At 34.1% G+C, this 27,340-nt stretch overlaps 1 protein-coding gene and 1 long non-coding RNA gene across 6 annotated transcripts in view; both read left to right on the top strand.

Moving 5' to 3' along the window:
* Window positions 1–27,340, top strand: part of LOC125672244 (cAMP-specific 3',5'-cyclic phosphodiesterase 4B-like) — a 112,508-nt gene that overhangs the window by 22,479 nt on the left and 62,689 nt on the right. The window contains exon 1 of one of the 5 annotated variants that reach the window (XM_048908422.2): window positions 3,112–16,659. The exons of 2 other annotated variants lie outside the window; for them this stretch is intronic. In XM_048908422.2, the coding sequence (XP_048764379.1) occupies window positions 16,607–16,659 (53 nt within the window). In that variant the 5' untranslated portion in view covers window positions 3,112–16,606. Of the gene's footprint in view, window positions 1–3,111; window positions 16,660–18,000; window positions 18,339–27,340 lie in introns of those variants that run through there. 2 more of the 5 variants (XM_056164010.1, XM_048908423.2) reach the window with 2 other exon arrangements.
* On the top strand, window positions 1,173–5,288 carry LOC130054402 (uncharacterized). The gene is made up of 2 exons (XR_008802711.1): window positions 1,173–1,520; window positions 4,696–5,288. It is a non-coding gene; the product is annotated as an uncharacterized LOC130054402 (long non-coding RNA).

Genomic DNA, 27,340 nt, shown 5'->3' with positions numbered 1-27,340 from the left:
GATTCCTAGTTTGTCTTTTTTCGAGTGTTCCTAGTTCTCAGTAGAATAAATCCAAGTCTCCTTGTTAGAACACCTGTTATAATGGTTTTTAGTAGTCTCCCACCAGCTGATAATTATCCTTATGAAATGAATGAACACTGGAACATCTCTGTCTGTGTTCATGATAAGTGAACACTGGAACATCTCTGTCTGTGTTCATGATAAGTGAATATTGGAACATCTCTGTCTGTGTTCATGATAAGTGAACATTGGAACATCTCTGTCTGTGTTCATGATAAGTGAACACTGGAACATCTCTGTCTGTGTTCATGATAAGTGAACACTGGAACATCTCTGTCTGTGTTCATGATAAGTGAACACTGGAACATCTCTGTCTGTGTTCATGATAAGTGAACACTGGAACATCTCTGTCTGTGTTCATGATAAGTGAACACTGGAACATCTCTGTCTGTGTTCATGATAAGTGAACACTGGAACATCTCTGTCTGTGTTCATGATAAGTGAACACTGGAACATCTCTGTCTGTGTTCATGATAAGTGAACACTGGAACATCTCTGTCTGTGTTCATGATAAGTGAATATTGGAACATCTCTGTCTGTGTTCATGATAAGTGAACACTGGAACATCTCTGTCTGTGTTCATGATAAGTGAACACTGGAACATCTCTGTGTACATGGTGAAATATCAAAAATTTTGAAAAAGATACTGGAATTGCTAGGTAAATGAGAAAATGTTTCAATATAAACTTACATGTTGCCACACAGGACCACATAAACCCCTCCACCCCGTTCCCTAAACCCTCCACCCCCTCCACCTAAACCCCTCCACCCCTCTCTCCTAAACCCCTTCACCTCTGTACCCCCTCCCCTTTACCCCTCCCCTAAACCCATCCTCCCTTTCCCTTAAACCCCTCCACCCCCTCCCCATAACCCCTCCACCTCTCTATCTCCTGCCCTAACCCCCACCCCTCCCTTTAACCCATCCTCCCTCTCCCCTAAACCCCTCCACCCCCTCCACCTCCCATGTCCTGGATCTACACAAGTATGCTTTTGTAAGTTGAGTAATTTCTGTGTGCAAATGTTTGTGTTTTATATAGTACAGTGGAAATATAAGTGTATGGTTATTCACAGACATGAATGCATAAACTGTTCATGACTCTGTAGCTATATTTTTATCCTTTAGGTTAAACTTTATCACATGAAATGAATTATTAAAGCTGATCAGATTCTAGAACACACTGCAGGGTTCCATTGTTCATACAGTCACTGAGTATATATAAAGAAATACCCAGAGCTGCTGGAGGAAGGAGGGGGTGAATTCCGAGGAAGAGGTCTCAGGTTCCCTATGTTGATTAAATTTTGATCAGAAAAAGTATTCAGATCGATACATAATCAGAATTCTTCCAGTTTGTGCATTGGGAGACTGTCAGGGCCCAGTGAGAAATTTGTGAGACTGAGGGTCTGCTGAGAAATTTGGGAGACTGAGGGTCTGGTGAAAAATTTAGAAGACTGAGGATCCGGTAAGAAATTTTGTGAGACTGAGGGCTCAATGAGAAATTTGGGAGACTGAGGCCCAGTAAGAAATTTGGGAGACTAACTGAAGGCCCAGTGAGAAATTTAGGAGACCGAGGGCCCAGTGAGAAATTTGGGAGACTGAGGGTCCAGTGAGAAATTTGGGAGACCGAGGGCCCAGTGAGAAATTTAGGAGACCGAGGGCCCAGTGAGAAATTTGGGAGACTGAGGGTCCAGTGAGAAATTTGGGAGACCGAGGGTCCAGTGAGAAATTAATCAGTCATTGTATGTATCTGAGTGAGTTAGGAAATCTTTGTTTATGTGTCTGAGTGAGTTAGGAAATCTTTGTTTATGTGTCTGAGTGAGTTAGGAAATCTTTGTTTATGTGTCTGAGTGAGTTAGGAAATCTTTGTTTATGTGTCTGAGTGAGTTAGGAAATCTTTGTTTATGTGTCTGAGTGAGTTAGGAAATCTTTGTTTATGTGTCTGAGTGAGTTAGGAAATCTTTGTTTATGTGTCTGGGTGAGTTAGGAAATCTTTGTTTATGTGTCTGAGTGAGTTAGGAAATCTTTGTTTATGTGTCTGAGTGAGTTAGGAAATCTTTGTTTATGTGTCTGAGTGAGTTAGGAAATCTTTGTTTATGTGTCTGAGTGAGTTAGGAAATCTTTGTTTATGTGTCTGAATGAGTTAGGAAATCTTTGTTTATGTGTCTGAGTGAGTTAGGAAATCTTTGTTTATGTGTCTGAGTGAGTTAGGAAATCTTTGTTTATGTGTCTGAGTGAGTTAGGAAATCTTTGTTTATGTGTCTGGGTGAGTTAGGAAATCTTTGTTTATGTGTATAACACATCAGAGTTGGGAAAGTTTGTGATGATGTTAGCTAAAAAGGGAAGAATTTTATGAATATCAAATTTGAGATGAATTTTATAATGCATTATATATCCAATTTTCAAGAATTAGGAGGTGAGGGCCGTGACCTTCTCTGTGCTGATCATTATGTAATTTGCAAGGGGGATTAAAGGTTTAACATGTGATACGTTTTAAGATAGGTACAAATGTAGATATCACTGCTGTCAATGTGAATGGAGAATTTGTATTTAACATCTCTGACAGTTCAGGGAATTGCTATATTGTTTTGATCTCAGATTTTGGATTGAACATCTCTGACAGTTCAGGGAATTGCTGTGTTATTCTGGTCTTGTTTAACTCCTAAGGAAACAAAATGCAAGGAAACAAACTCCAACAAATTCATCAGCCATCTCTGGGCCAGAGAACTCCTGAATGACTTTGATTTTTGTCTATATTAGAACTCCTGAATGACTTTAATTTTTGTCTATATTAGAACTCCTGAATGACTTTAATTTTTGTCTATACTAGAACTCCTGAATGACTATGATTTTTGTCTATACTAGAACTCTTGAATGACTATGATTTTTGTCTATACTAGAACTCTTGAATGACTATGATTTTTGTCTATACTAGAACTCCTGAATGACTATGATTTTTGTCTATATTAGAACTCCTGAATGACTTTAATTTTTGTCTATACTTGAACTCCTGAATGACTATGATTTTTGTCTATATTAGAACTCCTGAATGACTTTAATTTTTGTCTATACTAGAACTCCTGAATGACTATGATTTTTGTCTATATTAGAACTCCCGAATGACTTTAATTTTTGTCTATACTAGAACTCCTGAATGACTATGATTTTGTCTATATTAGAACTCCTGAATGACTTTGATTTTTGTCTGTATTAGAACTCCTGAATTACTTTGATTTTTGTCTATATTAGAACTCCTGAATTACTTTAATTTTTGTCTATAATAGAACTCCTGAATGACTTTGATTTTTGTATCATAGAAATCCTGAATGACTTTTTGATTTTTGTCTGTATTAGAACTCCTGAATGACTTTGATTTTTGTCTGTATTAGAACTCCTGAATGACTTTGATTTTTGTCTGTATTAGAACTTCCGAATGACTGGTTTTTGCAGAAGAAGGAAGCAGGAAGAGATTCTTATTTATTTTGGAACAGGAGATAGCAGTATTATTTACATCTGTGATAAAAACGATTTTCATGTATAGTAATTGGAGTAAGCTTCTTATTAAGAAGGTGATTGTATTATACAGGAATCTCATCATTAATGGCACGCTCCCTTCTCAATCTGTTTGATCTCCCAGACAGCACATATTAGGTGGTACAGGATTTAGTTCTGTCAATCTCTTGTTAATTATGTTCTCACTGGCTCAATAAGGGAAAATGTACAGAATATCAAAAAATCATTTTTTACGGAAATGTCAATAATGTTAAATATCCTTGTCAATTTTTTTGTCATTATAAATCTTTCACTGTCATCTAGTAATTTGATAGTATGTGCATATATTACAGTGAACTCATAGAATACAATCGATTGTATATGACAGTTACATGGAATTTTGGTGTTTTAGGAAAAGATTTTTCACGTATTATTATTATGATTCCTTCGTTAAATATTTTTTAAAAAGAATGAGGAAATACAAAAATTTTAATTTTTCCTGTCATTGGAATCACGACAACAACAGCACTAAAAAAATTTTCATGTCCAAAAATATTAGTTATTCTTTCATGTATGAAATGGGGGTTATTAAATAGTATTTAACTTCATCAGGTTAAAAATCACATACCAGCGAGCAATCCCTGGAGATTTTCTAGTGGAGGGAAAATATTACTGAGCATTGAAACATGACATAATCTAATATAGACTTATTAGAGTGGAGATACTGCTAATTTGAACTGACTGAGTTAGTATCAGAAAAATCCCACAGTCAGATAAGATCAGCGTGTAAAGGTTGATAACTCTGGCAGTGGAGATTTTCTGCCTGCTCTGACTCCAATGGATCAGAGTGTGATTTGGTATCACAGTAGATTAACCTTAGCTGTGAATTTATCTCGCTCAATGGGGGCATAATCTAACATCCCTAACTCCATTACAAACCAATCTATTACAGGGTAATTACGTTAGTAGGGTATTGGTAAAGACTCCTCCATTCAATCTGACGCGTTGAATGCTGCATACATAAAACCTCTGTTCCTCCGCACAGATGCCAGGGGGCTTCTGATCCTCCCAGTAAATTATCGCTAATTATTTTGTTCATGTCAGCATGCAATTTCAACCTTTGGAGAATTGTAGTTTCTCATTCCTAGAAAAGTGAACTGGAGATGGAAAATGAAGAAGATCCCATTATGGGTGGACATGCAGGCTAATTAAATTTCTCCTGATTAACCCAGAATCAATCATTGCATCTCTGTAGGGATAATAGATGGAAAGAGAGAGATCTTCACCACAAGTGCACATGGTTACCCCATTGTTCATAATTGCTCTGTCACGTCCAATTACGAGGAGAGAATCTGAGGACTCCTGTACGACACCAGAAAAATTCCTAATATTGTGTCATATTCTCAGATGTAGACCTGAATATAAAAACTCACCTCATGGGCTCTGCCAATAACATGGGATGATAACAGGATGACAACATAGGATGGAGGTTATGCCAGGATTTTGTTTTATAGCTTTACTTATGATAAACTAGAACCAGTGAATCCATACAGTAAAACATTCTTATAACAAACTTCATCATAATGAATTCATGCTTATTGTGAAGTGAAATCAATTTATTCTATATAACAAAGGTTGCATGGTTATAATGATTCAGAACTATAATTTTCTCTTGCTGTTGAGATTCGCTATCATGAACTGCATGTATTTTACTTTATAACAAAATTTGTTTGAAAATTTTGATTATTTGAGTTTTTATCATATGCTCGCCTTTAGAGGGGATGTATTATCATGATACAGCAATGTCTGTACGTCCATCTGTTTGGGGTTTTTTGTTTCTAATTTCATTTCTCTGTCACATATCAAGCTGAAACTTGCTACGTAGCTTCTTTGTGGATCACTCTAGATTTTATTGCAATTTTAATCCATTTCGACTTCTCTTGCAGGAGTTTTGCCTTTGTAGTCTGTTGAGAGATGTGACATGACTCACAGTTAATGTTATTTCTGTAGTGAGAGATGTTACATGACTCACAGTTAATGTTATTTCTGTAGTGAGAGATGTTACATGACTCACAGTTAATGTTATTTCTGTTGAGAGATGTTACATGACACACAGTTAATGTTATTTCTGTTGAGAGATGTGACATGACTCACAGTTAATGTTATTTCTGTAGTGAGAGATGTTACATGACTCACAGTTAATGTTATTTCTGTTGAGAGATGTTACATGACTCACAGTTAATGTTATTTCTGTAGTGAGAGATGTTACATGACTCACAGTTAATGTTATTTCTGTAGTGAGAAATGTTACATGACTCACAGTTAATGTTATTTCTGTAGTGAGAGATGTTACATGACTCACAGTTAATGTTATTTCTGTAGTGAGAGATGTGACATGACTCACAGTTAATGTTATTTCTGTTGAGAGATGTTACATGACTCACAGTTAATGTTATTTCTGTAGTGAGAGATGTTACATGACTCACAGTTAATGTTATTTCTGTTGAGAGATGTTACATGACTCACAGTTAATGTTATTTCTGTAGTGAGAGATGTTACATGACTCACAGTTAATGTTATTTCTGTAGTGAGAGATGTTACATGACTCACAGTTAATGTTATTTCTGTTGAGAGATGTTACATGACTCACAGTTAATGTTATTTCTGTAGTGAGAAATGTTACATGACTCACAGTTAATGTTATTTCTGTAGTGAGAGATGTTACATGACTCACAGTTAATGTTATTTCTGTTGAGAGATGTTACATGACTCACAGTTAATGTTATTTCTGTTGAGAGATGTTACATGACTCACAGTTAATGTTATTTCTGTTGAGAGATGTTACATGACTCACAGTTAATGTTATTTCTGTTGAGAGATGTTACATGACTCACAGTTAATGTTATTTCTGTTGAGAGATGTTACATGACTCACAGTTAATGTTATTTCTGTTGAGAGATGTTACATGACTCACAGTTAATGTTATTTCTGTAGTGAGAGATGTTACATGACTCACAGTTAATGTTATTTCTGTAGTGAGAGATGTGACACGACACACAGTTAATGTTATTTCTGTAGTGAGAGATGTTACATGACTCACAGTTAATGTTATTTCTGTAGTGAGAGATGTTACATGACTCACAGTTAATGTTATTTCTGTTGAGAGATGTGACACGACACACAGTTAATGTTATTTCTGTAGTGAGAGATGTTACATGACTCACAGTTAATGTTATTTCTGTTGAGAGATGTTACATGACTCACAGTTAATGTTATTTCTGTTGAGAGATGTTACATGACTCACAGTTAATGTTATTTCTGTAGTGAGAGATGTTACATGACTCACAGTTAATGTTATTTCTGTTGAGAGATGTTACATGACTCACAGTTAATGTTATTTCTGTAGTGAGAGATGTTACATGACTCACAGTTAATGTTATTTCTGTAGTGAGAGATGTTACATGACTCACAGTTAATGTTATTTCTGTAGTGAGAGATGTTACATGACTCACAGTTAATGTTATTTCTGTAGTGAGAGATGTTACATGACTCACAGTTAATGTTATTTCTGTAGTGAGAGATGTTACACGACTCACAGTTAATGTTATTTCTGTAGTGAGAGATGTGACATGACTCACAGTTAATGTTATTTCTGTAGTGAGAGATGTTACATGACTCACAGTTAATGTTATTTCTGTTGAGAGATGTGACATGACTCACAGTTAATGTTATTTCTGTTGAGAGATGTTACATGACTCACAGTTAATGTTATTTCTGTTGAGAGATGTTACATGACTCACAGTTAATGTTATTTCTGTAGTGAGAGATGTTACATGACACACAGTTAATGTTATTTCTGTTGAGAGATGTTACATGACTCACAGTTAATGTTATTTCTGTAGTGAGAGATGTTACATGACTCACAGTTAATGTTATTTCTGTTGAGAGATGTGACATGACTCACAGTTAATGTTATTTCTGTTGAGAGATGTTACATGACTCACAGTTAATGTTATTTCTGTAGTGAGAGATGTTACACGACTCACAGTTAATGTTATTTCTGTAGTGAGAGATGTTACATGACTCACAGTTAATGTTATTTCTGTTGAGAGATGTTACACGACACACAGTTAATGTTATTTCTGTTGAGAGATGTTACACGACTCACAGTTAATGTTATTTCTGTTGAGACTCACAATTAATGTTATTTCTTTTAATGTTGTAATAGAATGGTTATGATCATATATTTAAATGTGTTGAAAGCTGGTGGGTTTTTTTTTTTACCATTTAGAATGAGACTTGAAGAATGAAATAGATTTGTTTTCATTTCACTGTAATTTACATAAACTGCTCCTGTCATGGACAGAAACACTTACAAACACCCACTGCAATGACTCGCAATTTAAACTTGGGAGACTTTCATGAATTTTCATTAGTGGAGTTTGTTTTTCGTTCCATTTTAAGCCTGGAGGATGGAGCAATCATTGTTTAGGATTAGTTTTGAGTCCTTTACAATTCTCACACTTAGATCGGTGACGGGCATACCAAGAAGGCTCAATCAATTCGGGACACAGGAAGACATTTTTAGGCTCTCACAAATTGTCAGCATTGATTTGTTGCTTGCAGTACATCTCTGATTTTTGTGTTGGCCATGCCGGGTCAGTGAAGGGATGGAGATGTTTTACAATGGCTTTGTTATTGACAGCATTTGTTTATTTATTGGTTTATCAATCCTCCCAACAAAAGGTTTTATAAAATTTCAGAAGGAAAATAAAAATTTTGACACGTGAAACTCTTTTCTTTTAATGTAAATTTTTAGACAGGATCATGACCTTGGATTCTGTGTCAGATTTGTAAGAAATATTTCACACTTTAAAAAAATCCAACTTTTTTCAGTACGCAGCAGTAACAGGGTCCCTGGTTACTAGGAAATCAAACACCAATAGCACAGAATAAGGAAATATTTCCAGTGAGATATTGGTATATAATATTTATTTCCTCCTTTAAAAAAATAGTAGTAAATAAAATTATATTCTGTACATCGTTTCCTTCTTCCATGGAAAATTTATTATTTTATGTTCGTAAATCTAAAAATAAAAAAAAAATGCTGAATTGATAAACCCTGATAGAATCACTGGCAAAACTTCATTCTTCTGAAATTCACATCAGTAAATTCCACAATTGTTAGATTTTGAATAACATGAGAAAATATTTTATTCAGTCCAGTCGGATTTCACTGAATCTTATAAATATTTACATCTCAGATGCCATCGAAATGAATTTTATATACATTTGAGCTGTGTAAATTAAAAACAGGAATGGAGACAGAGGAAAGCTTTCTCCTGCTATACAGTCAGACTCGTCTCTAAGGTGCTTCATATCTTAGCACACAGAGTTTACTAATTAATTATAAGCTGATTAGAAATGTAATTAATCATTTGTCAAGAATATTTAAATGCCCTCTACCTCACAATAAGCAGTGCAAGTAATTAGGTTAAGTGTTACACATAATGTAAATAGCAGCCTGAGAATGTTAAACATCAGTGAAAATTTGGTGAAAGATAATCCCCCCCCCCCTCTGCATTTTCTTTTGTTGTGTTTTAGCTGAGTTACAGTCCTTGGAGTTAGAGATTTCTTTTCCCTTTCTCAGTTCAATGAAAAAAGGCCACATATGTGAGATTACAGTTTAATTAATTAGAGCTCTTAATGAACCAGAAACAATATATTTGAGCTTAAGGTAACTATCATTTTAGCCAGGTTTATTTATCTCGAGCCAGTTTAAATTAAAATCTGACAACAAGTAGGCTGCTGCAATGAAAGTCATTGAGACGGAATATTTCGGAATTGATTCAATGGCTACTCGGAGATTGATGGGATTAAGATCAGAAAGAGTGTATTCTTGTCAGATTTTCTGACTCAGTAACGAGCAAAATAATCAATTTTTGATTTGTGGGATTCTGATAACTAGGAAAGTTAAACTAGCAATTTATCAGCTGCAATTAATAGAAATTAAGCTGTTATTTTTTCTGTCCAGAATACTTTTTTTTTTTTGGATCTGCATGAACAGGGCATTGTCAGTTGACATTACACAAATGTTTACATGTTTTAAAACTGCTTCAAATATTAGTGGATCTTGTAAATAAGGTCAGAATTACAAAATGTAAATAATGGTTTGTTTGAATTATGGAAATATAGATGCAGTGAAAGTATGAGGGTCATTTCTCCTTATTTTAATTAAAATCACTTTCAAGTTATTCCTTAATTTTCATGCTTTTATTAAACAATGAGTTTTGTAGACTTTTAATTAGTGATATGTTTTTAATAGATACCAATAGTATCAAAGATATGGAGCAAAACTTGGGTTCAGAAATTTAAGGTATTGAAAATAAAAGGTCCTTTTTTTCCTCTGCTTTAAACATCAAAGCATAAAGCAATAAATGGCTGCCTGCAACGTTCCTCAGGAAATTAAGGGAAGTAAAAGAGACAGCAAGCTGTGTGTTAATAGTGGATTGGACTTAGTTTTTGTAAGACTCGGTAAACAGGACTACTTTTAAAAAGGAATTTTACGCCGAGAAGTGGGAAAATGAGGGAAATAATGGTGATACTGCAAATTAATATTATTGCAGTACAATGGAACCTCTGGTGTTCCTCGCACATTCTTCGTCTTTATAAGTGGAATCAGGACAACTTTTCCCTGTAACATCCATACATTTAAAAATGTCTTAAAATTTTACAGATTTTTACAATGTACTTATTCAATGTCCCTAACACCATCGAGAGGGACATTAAGCAAGATACAAGCAATCAATATAAAGGTACAGAAGTTTTGTAGACTGGGAAGGTTGATGTATAAAGGTACAGAAGTTTTATAGACTGGGAATGTTGATGTATAAAGGTACAGAAGTTTTATAGACAGGGAAGGTTGATGTATAAAGGTACAGATTAGTTTTTTAGACTGGGAAGGTTGACTGTGTAAAGGTACAGAAGTTTTATAGACAGGGATCTCTAGGAAGGTTGATGTATAAAGGTACAGAAGTTTTATAGACTGGGAAGGTTGATGTATAAAGGTACAGAAGTTTTATAGACAGGGAAGGTTGATGTATAAAGGTACAGATTAGTTTTATAGACTGAGATCTCTAGGAAGGTTGGTGTATAAAGGTACAGAAGTTTTGTAGACTGGGAAGGTTGATGTATAAAGGTACAGAAGTTTTATAGACTGGGAAGGTTGATATATAAAGGTACAGAAGTTTTATAGACTGGGAAGGTTGATGGTGTTAATGGACTTCCTTTCTTTGGACTCGATGATTCATCAATGTACAGGATATTAGCACTGTTTGTTTCTGGTTTTATGATTTTTCCATTATACGTAACATTAATTTTATGTGGTAGATGAGCTGTCCTGTCAGACCTGTATTGTATGGTATTAATTGCTCTCCTGTCTTCAATTCCTCTATAATTAAATTGATATAACAAATATTGGGAAATATTGCTGTTGATAACTTTTAGGCCTAATTGCACTGAAAGGTGCCTTTTTTTCAATATTCACATTACAAAATTGTCAGTTTGTATTATCCGTAGTAAAGTCTTGATTTTATTACTTCTGTTGATTGATGGTGTGCCTGGGCTTTACCCAAATTTGCCTGATGTTTCAACTGTATATATCCATTTAAAGAGCAGAAGATGAATCTTCTCGGCACGAAGAAGTACCATACTTTGTTCAGAAGAGGGCTTTAATGTTCTTCAGATTCTGCGATGGAGAACTTGCATCGATTTAAGTTGTTCAGCATGAGATAGACTTCAAAGATCCAAGATGTCTCTCAATCTGGAATAGAATTTCGTCAATACTAACAAGATTTCCATTTTTGTTTATCAATAAAACAGTAAGACCATATTTTATTGCCATGCAGTATATCAAATATAAGGATATAATGAAGCCCTCATATGAACCATCACACAAAATACCTAAACATAGAATGCCACCAACATAACCAGGAAATATGTTAAACATTAGGAATGCCTTAAACATAGAATAAAATAAACTTAAAATACTTTAAACAAGGAATTTATGTAAAACAAATTCCTTTATCATAAAACATCTTAAACATAATAATTAATAACTTTAACATAATATACCTTAATCGTATATGAAATGCCTTTTAATAAAATACCATAATCACATGAAATACCTTTAACATAATATACCTTAATCGTATATGAAATGCCTTTTAATAAAATACCATAATCACATCATATACCTTTAACATAATATACCTTAATCATATATGAAATGCCTTTTAATAAAATACCATAATCACATGAAATACCTTTAACATAATATACCTTAATCGTATATGAAATGCCTTTTAATAAAATACCATAATCACATGAAATACCTTTAACATAATATACCTTAATCGTATATGAAATGCCTTTTAATAAAATACCATAATCACATGAAATACCTTTAACATAATATACCTTAATCGTATATGAAATGCCTTTTAATAAAATACCATAATCACATGAAATACCTTTAACATAATATACCTTAATCATATAAAATACCTCATAAAATCAAAAAACACTTTTATTATAAATACTTTAAACATAAAATCCCTTAATCATAAATTACCTTATTGCTTAAATACCTTAATATCAAAATACCTTAACAATAAATTACCTTTATTACAAAATACCTGAATCATAAGATATCATTAACATGAAATACCATAAACATACTTTAATCATAGATTACCTAGATAATAGAATACCTAGCTGTAGATCTGTAGCTCTCTGTGAACTTGTTGGGACATATAACAGAGAGCTACGTATACAGCCTCCACTTCCTATTTAAAACCCTTCAATGTACAGCAGTTTTTTCTGCACATGAGTGAGGTCTTGATATTATCACTGAATTCTTGCATCGCTATCTCAAAATTTTAACATTAAAAAATGCTAACACAGCTTGTGTCCGAACATACCTTCAAACATTCATTAAAGCCTCATGTGAACCGGAAACTCAGTTTCAAGTAATTTCATTTGTTGCCCTGTCGGGTTGCCAGTAAAATGAGACCTCTCAATAATGTGCACAGGAAAAAAAACTGTGCTGTACATAGAGGGATTGTATAGGGGTGGATCTGGAGCTCTCTGATTTGTCCAAATATCTTCTTAGAGAGCTACAGGTCTGCAACTATAAAATCATTCTTCTCAGGAGGAGGGGGAGGGGTTTTGTGCATGGCATGTGCTTCTCCCAGGAGGAGGGGAAGGGGTACTGTGCATGGCATGTGCTTCTCCCAGGAGGAGGGGAAGGGGTACTGTGCATGGCATGTGCTTCTCCCAGGAGAAGAAGAAGGGGTACTGTGCATGGCATGTGCTTCTCCCAGGAGAAGAAGGGGTTTTGTGCATGGCATGTGCTTCTCCTGCAGGATGAGGGAGAGAGGTTTCTCACATTATCACCAGTGTGATATTATCAACTTTACCCATGTGAGACAGCCATGTGAGATGTTTAATTCTGTCTCACACTGCTGCGATGTCATTTGATTGTGACGTCATATATTTTCTATGATTTACGTTACACAGTGAAGATTTACGTTACACGGTGAAGTAAAAATATTTTGCATTGTTATCTTTAAATTTTAATGTATATAGCTTTCTGGTGGACAACCTTGGGTTTTTTAGTTTACACTTACAGTGTAAATCATTTACGGGTATGCTCTTTCTGCCTATCTAATTAGTTTTTGCATTGAAGTTTAAATGAAGATTTTGATAATTTAGAATTTTCTCAAAGCTCCTAAAATGCACTAAACTGTAGGTAAAATGTGAGAAAAATAATCCTTCATTATTTCCTTGTGTGGGATTGGGACATTCCACCGAGGGGACAAGATTCGATGTGTAGGACTCGGCAAAGTCTCGTCCTAAGACTGTGAATCTTGTCCCCTCAATGTAATGTCCCTATCCTACACTCCTACTTATGAAGGATTCTATTAGTCTCTACCAGAAGATGAAGCAGGCACAATGTCGCAATTTACATTGTTTCACTTAGTAGAACTAATTTACATTGTTTCACTTAGTAGAACTGAAACGGTCATGGGTTTTGATGTCTGCATGGCATGTGCTTCTCTCAGAAGGAGGGGTAGGGGTATTTTGCAAGACATATGCTTCTCCCAGGAGTAAAAGTAGCAAAAAGCTTAAGTAAGTGATTTAATTAGCAGATATTCAAACTACATAGTGTCAATCATGTGTCTGTTATTCAACACTACACATTATAAACAGATATTATTTTATGTAATTTTGTTTTGATTTGAGTCGAGGCCAGCAAACATTTGAAATTTTGAATTCTCCTATCAAGTTCAATATGTCAACACAGATTGTTAGAAATCCATTTGATACAGAACATTTAAATACATTTACTACCTACCGTTTATTTTCGACTTTGCAATAGGAGTTTGGATTTCTATGAATTAGTTGTACTTAACCACTGGTGTTTACATTTAAATCCTGATTAAATAAAGGGGTGCTAATTGTCTTCTCATTCCAATAACAATTTCTCTGTTATTGTCAGATCCCAGTAGTTCCTAATGGATTCTATCCATTCCATATAAATGTGGTCATTGTTCTATTATGAGAAGTACGCAGTCTGTGGGGTGGATTTTTATTCAGTTGGTTTGTGTTTTCCTGGAGGATATTTTCATGTCGAGGTCGTGAACCAATTGGAAGCTACGAGCGGCTGTAGGACAGTTAATCCCGAATTGTCCGCATGCCATGTGTCTGTCTGGACCAAGTAAGGACAGGGGGACTTTCACAATATTCAATGGATGTGATAAAATTTAATGCAAGACTAGATTGTGAAGGATTTATATAACCGAAAAGCTGAACAAAAAATTCCTATTGCATACTGTAACTAAAATAGTTTTAATCAGACACTGTTTTATATGGTTAGAATTGCTGGCACATTTTCTTGACAAAAATAAATTGAACATTTGTGAAATTTTAGGCAAGTATTAAAACAGACTGCAGTGTGTTTGGTCAATGAAGTGCATGGTCACATTGGACATCTAGGACAAAATAATTTCATAGGATAAATAATTTTTTTCTGAATTAAAAATTGGGAATCTAGACTGTATCTAGATTCAAGTTGGACTTGGTCCATATAGTTGTCGACATCTGCACTGCATGGGTGAAATCTGCACTGCATGGTTGAAGCCCCTTGTGTAAAAATAATAGCTGGAGAGGGAAGTTTTTGTGACAAAACATAAAGAATTCAACAGAAATACCTACAATTTTACAGATCGTTTCATTGAGTTTTACCACTGAGTGTGACATGGAATTATCTTGAAAAAAAAAAGAAAGTTGGTAATTACCATATAAATCCCTCTGATATCTGACAATATCTCTGCCAAAAAAAGTGTGTTGTACAGCAGTGTGATATGATATCAGTTGTGCTGTTGAACCCTGATTTAATTACCTGTGACAGAGTTACGTTGGCACCAGGAAATGATTGCTTTATGTGATCCTTGCAGAGGGAAAACGGACATTAGATATTGAGGAAAAAAAATCATGGTGTTGCGGATTGAATTTAAGGTATCTGTTTCTGACAAATTTTTTTGGGAAGTAGCATGATTTAAGATTAGCATTGTTCACCTGGGAATTTACTGACTCCATTAAACAGTGGATGTGACAAATTTGTAGACAGTATACCAATATAATTGGATAGTTTTCATCTTGGATTGTCCTCGTGGGAGTAGTTTATTTCTACCAATCACGTCAACCACTGCAAACCAGAGTTTTTAGCACAAAAAATGAACTTGTTAAATTTCAACTTTCTTAGATGGTGGGAATGACTATTTTTGTTCTGCTCTGAAAATTCCTAATTGTTGCAGCATATTTTGTGTGATAACATATACCTAAAACTGTGTGTACCCAAGGCAGACGGGAATTAACCATCCACTTTCTAATTAGGCCAAGTTACCCTGAATTGATATTATGAAAAACTCCAACATGAGCCTCAGAGACTTGGAATATTAATTAAATCTCGTCATATTATATTTTCCTTTTGCCCATTATCGTGTGGAGATAAGGATAATATTGTGATAAAGTAGCCGACTGGGCCATTCTAGAATTGGCTGATGCAAATTAAAAGAGAAATGAATATTCTATTGAAGCTGATTGATAAACTACAGCTGTATTTTTCATGTTTAAATGATGGCTGTGACATTTTTTAATGGTCAGAGCTACAAATTTATTGAAGGGCTCCATTGATTTTGAAATGCTGCTTGGATGATTTTTTTGTGGGTGACGTAACTCACAACAGGCTTTTATACATATTGATCTCTCATTGGAAGAAGTTTGTTCTTGCTGAATTTAGGAACTTGGGCTCCCCTATAGTAGATCAAGTCTTTCCAAAAAACCATAGGTGGATCTAGCTTTGTGATTGTCATGTGAAGTGTAAGGCTGGTCTTAAGCTTCATTGACAGATAACACTGAGTCTTTGCAGTGTTTAGTCAGTTTGTCGGTAAACAGAGGACTTCTTCACTATATACATATAATACTTAGAATCACAGTGAAGGAGGAACACAGAACTGGATCCAAAAATGTTGGATGTTTCAAGAGTGAATTACATTTTCTCATAGATATTGATTGCATCGTCAATATAGACAATCATTTCTAATCACGGACTTAGTATGAAAAAGTGCATAAAACGAACAACAACAATCCCTCCCCCCAAAACTCTATCAATTTAACAGTGAGATAATTGTGGAGAAATCCGGAGGATTTTTTTTTACCTATAGTGGTGAGGATCCAGCAGTTGGAGGGGCATTTGACCTGAGCAGCTGGCAGTGAAATAAATTGTCTCTATTGTCTGTTTCACCTGAGGTTATTTACACGTTGTTGAAGTTGGAGCTGAGGTTGGAGGGTGTTATACTGTTTGCTCCGTGTGACAGATTAGTGTTTGTCCTCAGCGGACTTAAATCTCCTCTCTGACGTAACCGCTACAGTTTGTCTCCGACGACTCTGTGAGCCAAGGAACATTTTTTGTTTTCTGATTGATGATCCGTGAGGATGCTATCCGTTCCTGTGGATATTGTTCCCCCGAGGAGACATTCTTGGGTGTGGTGTGTATACAATTTTTATTATTTTTATTATTTTAATTCAATGCATTTCTTTCAGGGTAAATATTCAAATAGTCTTTAGAAAATAGTTCTGGGATGGATGTCTTTGAATTTTTGTAATAATTATGTATGACTGTTGTTATTTGAAAAATCAAAAATTTAATTCAATAGAATTGAAGAATCCACAGTGATTGAATTAATTATCATCCATACACATATTTCAGGTGGGTTTTTTTTGTGTGTGTAAATTCTGGTGAATTTGTTTTCTCCAGTTTCTATTTTAAAGTCCATCTAACCCTCACCCCACCCTCAGCTTCGTACAGGGAATTAGGTGGACTAATCTTGAAGTTTGACAGTTATATTTGCTCCATAGTTATTTCTGCTGATATAATAAGATAAGATAGGCTTCAGTCGTGTGACTATTTGTCAAATCCATACATCGGAAACAGATGAAGGCGAAACAATGAACGTGGTACTAAGTGACCTATCATTTGTCAAAGATGTTTGATTATTTATCACAAAATCAAACATCCTGTATTAACTTCCATTATGTTCCCAAAACCTTGTCTTTCCTTCCTTAAACAAGGTTGTTTGTTTTTATTTGACAAAAATTCAATGTTTGATATTTTTAAAACCATTTTATATTATTAAATAACACTTAAACAAAAAACAAAAAAGAAAAAAAAACCTGCACACCTTCCCTCTTCCCTATACAAACTAAAAACTTCTGGAAATGAGACAAAAAAGGTTGAATTGATCTAAGGAAAAAAGAAATTGTAGTGTGACACAGTGTATTCATATCTTCTATTGTTGAACTGTAGCCTGCAGTCCTGTTTAAGGACATCTGTTTTGTTCTGGATAATTCAGACAGTTCCTAGACCTCTGCTAATCTCTCCTCGGGTCACTTCTGTCTGGAATACCGCTTTTTTCTTTTGTTTTCCACACATCTGTGATTGTATCTCAGGATTCTCAAAAATGATTGAATTAGGAGGGAGAGAAGAGAACTCCATAATCTATTGGCAAATAAAAGATGGCAATTCTCCAAACACTCAGTGACAGAAAATCCATGCAGTTCGTTAGGGAGTCATTCTATTGCAATAAGCATGGAACATTATATAATATGTATAGAGACTAATTTCATTGCATTTATATGACTACAGCAAATGAGGTCAAATTTGATGAACATTTGTGGGTCACTAAAACAATACAGAATTTTATATACAATGAGTAGATATGTGAATTCACAAATGATAGATGATGGTTGTTGAGTTATTTTTTGTTTTATCTTTTGACTTATGAAGATAAATTATAATGACACTGAATTAAGCTGTTTATTAGTGACAGTAGAGGATTGAAGTCCCTATAGACATGAGGGTGTGTTAGAGCTTTTGATTCGGGTTTTTGTTGGAATATAATGTGGCAGTTTTTCATACTCTGTTTGCTAAACTAAGCTGGAGGAAGCCCAATCTTGAGTTTTCTAACCTTTGAAGTCATATGAGAATTGCTGTTTACCTGTTGTAGTGTAGCAAATTTAAAAGTTTTTCTGTCCGAAAATGACAAGTTTACATCGGTCCTGAGACGCGAGGGAAATAAAAGTCATCTTTCAGCTGTCAGTTTTGTTGGACTATTTCACGAGGCAGGATGCATCGGCGGAAAATCTCCTTTTTCTTGCAAAGAGAAAAGTAAGTACGGTGGGTTTTTTTAAAATTTAGGTTGAGAAATCTGGTGAGTGTGTTAAAGACCAGTAAATGTGTATTCAGGATGGAATCTTTGGGATTAGAGAGAAGTTTGTACACATGAATGAGGACAATCGAAGGTCAAGGTGAATACAAAGTTTGCAACTAGTACATTCTGAAAGCTAAAATATTATGGTCAATCTCACAACTAGTACATTCTGAAAGTTATGTGTATGTTCTGAGAGGTATGCTGGTGAAACATAGTACATTCTCAAGCAAGGACAGCACTTGAATTATAGCAATTATAAATATATCTACAAGATAAATTGAAAGAATACATCAACAATTATCCACACAACAGATTGATGGATATACTATTTGACAATTATCTACAGTACAGATCAATAGTATATACATCTATTGAACAATTATCTACAGTACAGATTAATATGATACATCTCTACAGAACAATTATCTACAGTACAGATCAATAGTAGGTATCTATTGAACAATTATCTACAGTACAGATCAATAGTTAATATATCTATTGAACAATTATCTACAGTACAGATCAATAGTATACATCTCCACTGAACAATTATATACAGTACAGATCAATAGTATATATCTATTGAACAATTATCTACAGAACAGATCAATAGTATACATCTCCATTGAACAATTATCTACAGTACATATCAATAGTATACATCTACTCAACAATTATCTACAGTACAGATCAATAGTATACATGTCTACAGAACAATTATCTACAGTACAGATCAATTGTATATATCTATAGAACACTTATCTAAAGTACAGATCAATAGTATACTTCTCTATAGAACAATTATCTACAGTACAGATCAATAGGGTACATGTGATTTTTTCTTTGTGAATTTATCTTATTCAAAACCCTGACAACTGATCAGTGATGTTCTGTTGTCACAGATGACTGATCACTGTGGTTCTATTGTCACAGATGACTGATCGCTGAGGTTCTATTGTCACAGATGACTGATCGCTGAGGTTCTGTTGTCACAGATGACTGATTACTGAGGTTCTGTTGTCACAGATGACTGATCACTGAGGTTCTGTTGTCACAGATGACTGATCGCTGAGGTTCTATTGTCACAGATGACTAATCACTGAGGTTCTATTGTCACAGATGACTGATCACTGTGGTTCTGTTGTCACAGATGACTGATCACTGAGGTTCTGATGTCACAGATGACTGATCACTGAGGTTCTGTTGTCACAGATGACTGATCACTGAGGTTCTATTGTCACAGATGACTGATCAGTGAGGTTCTATTGTCACAGATGACTGATCAGTGATGTTCTATTGTCACAGATGACTGATCAGTGAGGTTCCGTTGTCACAGATGACTGATTGCTAGACAATTGTTATCGGGTCATTGATCTTTAGAGAAATTTGTTCTGTTGTTCTGTGTGTTTATGTGTTTGTGTGTGTTTATATGTGTTTGTGTGTGTTTGTATGTGTTTGTGTTTAATGTGTATTGTCTTAAGTATCTGAAAGTAAGGGAAATATGAAATGAAAAGAAGTGCATGTTAGTCCCACTGCCTGTTCCTGATTAGTGAAGCAGTATAGCTTTATGTGGCTGTTACTCTGTTAGCATAAGGAAAAAAAACTTTAAATTGTTTGACCCAACATAGATCTCCAGGAATGGGGAAATATTTGTGTTTGAGTGACAGGACAAACAGTTTAGCATTAACTGAGACTTCAGCTGGTGACAACAACAGACTCTCGATGAGGACCCACCGCTGTTTTCACCACAGTTTTGAATTAACGCTGTGTACTCTTAAGGTCTTACAAGTCTTGATCTACGAATTATCAGATATTCAACAAATCCACAAGCTTAAGGACTAGCTAATGGGGTTGATTTTTAGGATAAAGACTTGAATGTTTACACCATACTTGTATATCACCAAATGAGAGTCTGTTGAAGGCAAAATAAGTTCAGTTAGGTAGCTAAATTGTGCTATATATAATCATGACAAAATAAGTTCAGTTAGGTAGCTAAATTGTGCTATATAATGACAAAATAAGTTCAGTTAGGTAGCGAAATTGTGCTATATATAATCATGACAAAATAAGTTCAGTTAGGTGGCTAAATTGTGCTATATAATGACAAAATAAGTTCAGTTAGGTAGCGAAATTGTGCTATATATAATCATGACAAAATAAGTTCAGTTAGGTAGCTAAATTGTGCTATATAATGACAAAATAAGTTCAGTTAGGTAGCTAAATTATGCTATATAATGACAAAATAAGTTCAGTTAGGTAGCTAAATTGTGCTATATAATGACATATAAGTTCAGTTAGGTAGCTAAACTGTGCTATATATAATGACAAAATAAGTTCAGTTAGGTAGCTAAATTGTGCTATATATAATCATGACAAAATAAATTCAGTTAGGTAGCTAAATTCTACTATATATAATCATGGTATTATTAAGGAGGGGAACCCATGTATCAAACAATTGCCTGTGAATAGAATGACAAAATAAGTTCAGTTAGCTAACTAAATCATGCTATAAAATGACAACTGCATTCCTTATTCAATGTCTGCTGTTGACTTATGTTGCTTATGATCTGATGAACATTAGTATCAGACTATATGCCCCTAAATAGCTGCCTGTTTCTCTTATTTTGTGTTCTTCCTTGTAAGAAGTATTACATATTCGAGTGAAATGAAGAAATCTTCAGGCACTTTACTGCATTAATTAGACATCTATGGTTGCAGAGAAAATGATAAATATGTGAATTGTACTATGTAGATATTTTTCCTGATCTTGGATAGATGAATTTGTGCCTGAAAGAAGTATATATGTTGAGTGAATTTTATTACAACTACCTTTTTTTATTATGGATAGCAGCTTAGAATACAGTTTTTTAAATTATGGATAGCAGCTTAGAATACAGTTTTTTAATATGGATAGCAGCTTAGAATACAGTTTTTTTAAATTATGGATAGCAGCTTAGAATACAGTTTTTTTTAAATTATGGATAGCAGCTTAGAATACAGTTTTTTAATATGGATAGCAGCTTAGAATACAGTTTTTTATCATGGATAGCAGCTTAGAATACAGTTTTTCCAAGGTTGAAAAGTATTGATTGAATTCACTCAAGCATGATTGTATTAATTAGTGTTTGGTCTTGTCTCAGGAAAGGACAAAAGCTCCTGGTGTACACCAATTTCCCCCCATTAATGTTAATATTGGGGTGTATGGATTACTAAATTCATATCATGTCCCTGGTCTCCTCCTGACTTAGTAGTTGTCACAAGACTGATCGCTTATTAAAGACTCCATGCTATAAGGCATGTTTCAAATTGGTTGCCAGGAAAGCATTTTAAAAAACCCAGAATCAGATAATGCATTAATCAAACTCCGATGAGAACACTTAGGGACACTTTTACCGGGAACCCTGGGTAATATGATCCACACCGGGGAAAGTGAGCGCCACTAGGCCTGCTTTTGTAATTTTTGCAATGTGTGATTCACAGAATTATGGAGAAAAAGGCTGACCTAAATGAATTTAATGTTAAACATCAACCGTGCCCGTAGGTTTCATGAAATTGTTGGTCAATTTAAAACAATAATAAATTTTGATGTCAAATTTGAATACAGAGGTACAAATTGTTCTTTAAATAAGGAACTAAAGAAATAATGATTTTAAGTAACAATATTTAAAAAAAATTCCCAGTGACTTAATACATCCTTGATAAAAAAAATAATTAATGAATGAACGTGTTCTGACAATTGTGAACATGCAAATTATTGTAATCTTATCCTTTATTTTTAAAATAATGTATGAATTTTAACAGAAGAAAATTAATTTTCCAAATATTGAACATTTCTATGAACAATATAGAAAGTGTAATTTTTTAAACAAGTATATCTAAAGTGTGCCCATCCACTTCATATGAGGAATTCTTTTATTTGAATATATGAAATCTTAGTTATTGTACAGTATGATTGACACTCTCCCACAACTGTTATAATATGTAAGTTACAGTACAACTGTTATAATATGTAAGTTACAATACAACTGTTATAATATGTAAGTTACAATACAATTGTTATAATATGTAAGTTACAGTACAATTGATATACTCTGTAAGTTACAGTACAATTGATATACTCTGTAAGTTACAGTACAATTGATATACTCTGTAAGTACAACTGATATACTCTGTAAGTTACAGTACAACTGGTACACTCTGTAAGTACAATTGATATACTCTGTAAGTTACAATACAATTGATATACTCTGTAAGTTACAGTACAATTGATATACTCTGTAAGTACAATTGATATACTCTGTAAGTTACAGTACAATTGATATACTCTGTAAGTACAATTGATATACTCTGTAAGTACAACTGATATACTCTGTAAGTTACAGTACAATTGATATACTCTGTAAGTTACAGTACAACTGGTACACTCTGTAAGTACAATTGATACACTCTGTAAGTTACAATACAATTGATATACTCTGTAAGTTACAGTACAATTGATATACTCTGTAAGTACAATTGATATACTCTGTAAGTTACAGTACAATTGATATACTCTGTAAGTACAATTGATATACTCTGTAAGTTACAGTACAATTGATATACTCTGTAAGTACAATTGATATACTCTGTGAGTTACAGTACAATTCATATACTCTGTAAGTTACAGTACAATTCATATACTCTGTAAGTTATAGTACAACTGATATACTCTGTAAGTTACAGTACAATTGATACACTCTGTAAGTTACAATACAATTGATATACTCTGTAAGTTACAGTACAATTGATATACTCTGTAAGTTACAGTACAATTGATATACTCTGTAAGTACAATTGATATACTCTGTGAGTTACAGTACAATTCATATACTCTGTAAGTTACAGTACAACTGATACACTCTGTAAGTACAATTGATATACTCTGTAAGTTAGAGTACAACTGATATACTCTGTAAGTACAACTGATAAACTCTGTAAGTTACAGTACAACTGTTATACTCTGTAAGTTACAGTACAATTGATACACTCTGTAAGTTACAGTACAACTGATACACTCTGTATGTTACAGTACAATTGATACACTCTGTAACTTACAGTACAACTGATACACTCTGTAAATTACAGTACAACTGATACACTCTGTAAGTTACAGTACAACTGATACACTCTGTAAGTTACAGTACAATTGATACACTCTGTAAGTTACAGTACAATTGATATACTCTGTAATTTACAGTACAATTGATACACTCTGTAAGTTACAGTACAACTGATACACTCTGTAAGTTACAGATTTCTGATAGGATTGATTTTCTCCTTTCTTTTAGTTACAGGTTTTGTTGTCACAGTTAGTTATAGTACAACTGATATGATTAACACAGTGGTATATTCATCAGGAATTTTTCTGATGGAATTCTGAGTCATATGCCAGCACTCCTGGTGTACTTGGGGTCAATGAATATTATTACACAAGCAGATTCTTTTCTGGAGGCTATAGTCAGCTGAAGATGTTTTGTGTTGTTACTTTATCAATATACTGCTTGTCTGAGTGACCCATGATTTCATTGTGTTTACTTTGACACATGTGTCGTGATGTCATCACAAAATAATGAAAACGTTTGACTGATGCTAGGTCATCAGATGATATTTACATTCCAACATGTTAAATGTCTTTTGAAATCTTCAGAATCTTTATGATGTTATGGGACAATGACAACAGTTTTACATCATGATACTGAAGCACCAATCATGTGAAAATCGAGCTGCAGATCTGTAGCTCTCTGGGGAAATATGGAGACAGACCAGAGAGCTACAGATCCACCCCTTATAAAAACCTGTAATCTATGGTGCAGAAAAAAAAAGAAATTAAATAACACCAAACTGAAGGTTTTTGTGATGAGGTGTGACAATTAGTGGCCAAGTTTGACCTTGAGTCTTAAACATTCTTTGATTTCCTTGAAAAATTGCAAATTCCCATGGTGTAATACTCATTATCATCATCCATTTTGATTATCCAGACCAAATTAATCCTTTTGCAAGGGTGAGGCCTGGCTGTCCTGTTGAGGTCGAAGTTTGTTTTTCCATACTTGGCGATCCAGTGGATTGATCTTATCCAATCCTGTAGACTCTAGGTTTTGTTTTACTAACTCATCCCATGTCAGCTTTGGTCTGCCTAGAGCACGATATCCAGTGACATTAAATGTACGAACCTGTGATATACTGTAAAATGAAAATAAGAATTTAACCCAACTCCCCCCCCCCCCCCCCCCCTTCGTTTTTGAAATTGAATAATGGTACACATATTGGCCATTTGAAAGAGATCAGTGAGAGGCAGGCAATACACAAAATTGCGATGTTGTACAAAGGGAATTTAGAATTCAGAATAATGATTTGTTTTACAAATACTTATGTATGACGTAGTTTAAAGTGACCTGTAAAATTTCTCTTTGGAGTGCATGGTCAATATAAATACAATTACACTGTTTTCTAAGCTCCGTGGTTTCAGAAAGTAGGGACCACATGCGTCAGACATGATGAATATTAAAACATATGCTATCTTGTTCATATCAATGATGCAAATACATGAAAATAATTTTGACAATTTACGGGCTGCAATGTGTCTACTAATTTATAGAAAATGATGAGAGTATGATTTGTAACTGTTTAATAATAAACACTTAGAGGACTGTCATTGCAGGTTTTTGATGTATTGCCTCCCAGGCTAAACTAACTGCCAAGCTTTATAAGGGACAGAAATCTTCTCATTAGGTTACTCATCATTCAGTCACAAACTCAGACAAGCTAGGTCTTTTTCAAGGGGTTGATAAGTTTATCAGAAATCATTTAAACCCTGATCACCGAAATGATTTGGAATTTGTTCTCTGTAAGGTGTAATGTACTTTTCCATTAGGGCTAGCTCTCTCAATACACTTGATTAGAGAATTAATTTTATTGGAGAGAGAATTTATTTTTTACTGCCAAATCTGAGATTGTAAGGTCAGTGTTCTGGTGGGATGAGGTTAAGTCAGACTGGGTTTTTTTCTTCCGAGAGATTTAATCTGCTAGGTTTAGATTTGAATTGTGCTTGGATAATCTCTGATCAACCATGTTGATTTCACTCACAGGAGCAGAAGAAACAACCAAATGTTGATTGAGGAAGAATTTTATATAACTTAGTTTTCGTTGATTAGAACTTGTGTATCACTAAATGACAACATTCACAAACTGGTGCTTTTTTCAGGGAAATCTGGAGATTTAATTTCTTTTGTATATGTGAAAGAGTGATTTCCTTAAATATTAAGAGAGTAAGATTCTATAAACAATGCTTCATGGACCGTGGGCCGAGTATTTAAGGAAGAGGGGAATGTAAGTAAAGGGAGACAACTATGTTTCATGATTCATTCATTTAGATGATTTTTTGGCAGGACACAATTTGGCGGATTTGTGTCTACAAGGTATATCATTAATTTGGGTGGATATATATTAAATTTTTTTGTGAATTTGTTTATTTCTATTTTGGTAAATCTTTGGGAATCTCCAAAATAGCCAAAATTATACACCCGCCAAAACAAACAACCTATACAGTATTTGATAGAGTGATGGATTGATCAGTTTTATACTGCATGTATAAGACCAACATTGGAATATTTCACTTGTACTGTAGCTGTGGATTTCTCTGTGGACTGATCAGGTAGTTGTACTTTAGCTGTGGATTTCTCTGTGGACTGATCAGGTAGTTGTACTTTAGCTGTGGATTTCTCTGTGGACTGATCAGGTAGTTGTACTTTAGCTGTGGATTTCTCTGTGGACTAAGGTTTGAAATTGCATTGTCTATATGTCAACAACAATTTGGGTGTCTTCTTTCTGTGACAAACACAATAAATGGAGTCGGATTATTGATGAAAACCCTTAACTGATTTAGACTCCTGTCAGAGTCCAGCAAATGTTTGAACACAGAACAAATATTGTTACAGTAAATAAATGGGTAATGATCAAGGCCCAGGAGTCATTTTCCTATTCCTGGAGAGTCCTGCTACAAGTATTCTCTGTGGGATTATTTAAAGTTTAGAAAAACTTGTGAGTTTCCTCCACAGCAGATTTTTGAATCCTGCTTTTATTCATTTGAATATTTGATTAATAAATCTTGGTATATTTTGCTGTTATCTGACAGTGTTGACTCACAATCTACATATTTTGTGATGAAATATCAATTTCTGCAGATTTCATGTTCAGGTGATACACCTATTTTAAGATATTCAATGCGTATATCGAAAGTATGATTGATTTAAAACAAATATTAAAGTGTTTATTGTTAAATAATTATGAAAGTGATGTACATAAAATTCACATGACTGGTAACCTTTGTGCACTTGAGACTTTTTTAAAGAGTTATGTGCCCTTCATAAAAAATAAGATAATTTTAATTTACTCAAAATATGTGCAGTAAATGATTACTTTTATTTCATATTTTCATAAAGAGAAAGTGTATGTAACTTTTTACCAAGAAATTTGTATGAAAATATATTTTCTTTTAAAATATTTTAATGTTTTTCCCATAGAAAAACTAATGTAAAATTCTGGGTGAAATAAATCAAGCAGTTATCAAAATTTTGAAAATTCCTCTGGTGGTTTTTTTAATTTGATGAATCCTTCAAAATGATACCATGATTACAAAAATCCCATCATCCATTTATTAGATACCTTCAGATCAAGTGTCACAGCATGATGGATTAATAGAATCCTTCATTAGTACAAGTGTGGGATAGGGAAATTCCACCGAGGGGACAAGATTCGCAGTCTAGGACGAGGCTTTGCTGAGTCCTAGACAGCGAATCTTGTTCCAGAGGTGGAATTTCCCTATCCCACATGAGTAAATATTGAAGGATTATTTTTCTCACATTTTACCTACAGTTTAGCGCATATAAATTTAGGAGCTTTGAGAAAATTCTAAATTATCAAA

The sequence above is a fragment of the Ostrea edulis genome, chromosome 4 (genome assembly GCF_947568905.1).
Source record: "Ostrea edulis chromosome 4, xbOstEdul1.1, whole genome shotgun sequence".
Lineage (NCBI taxonomy): Eukaryota > Metazoa > Mollusca > Bivalvia > Ostreida > Ostreidae > Ostrea > Ostrea edulis.
This window is presented reverse-complemented; position numbering and strand designations above follow the sequence as displayed.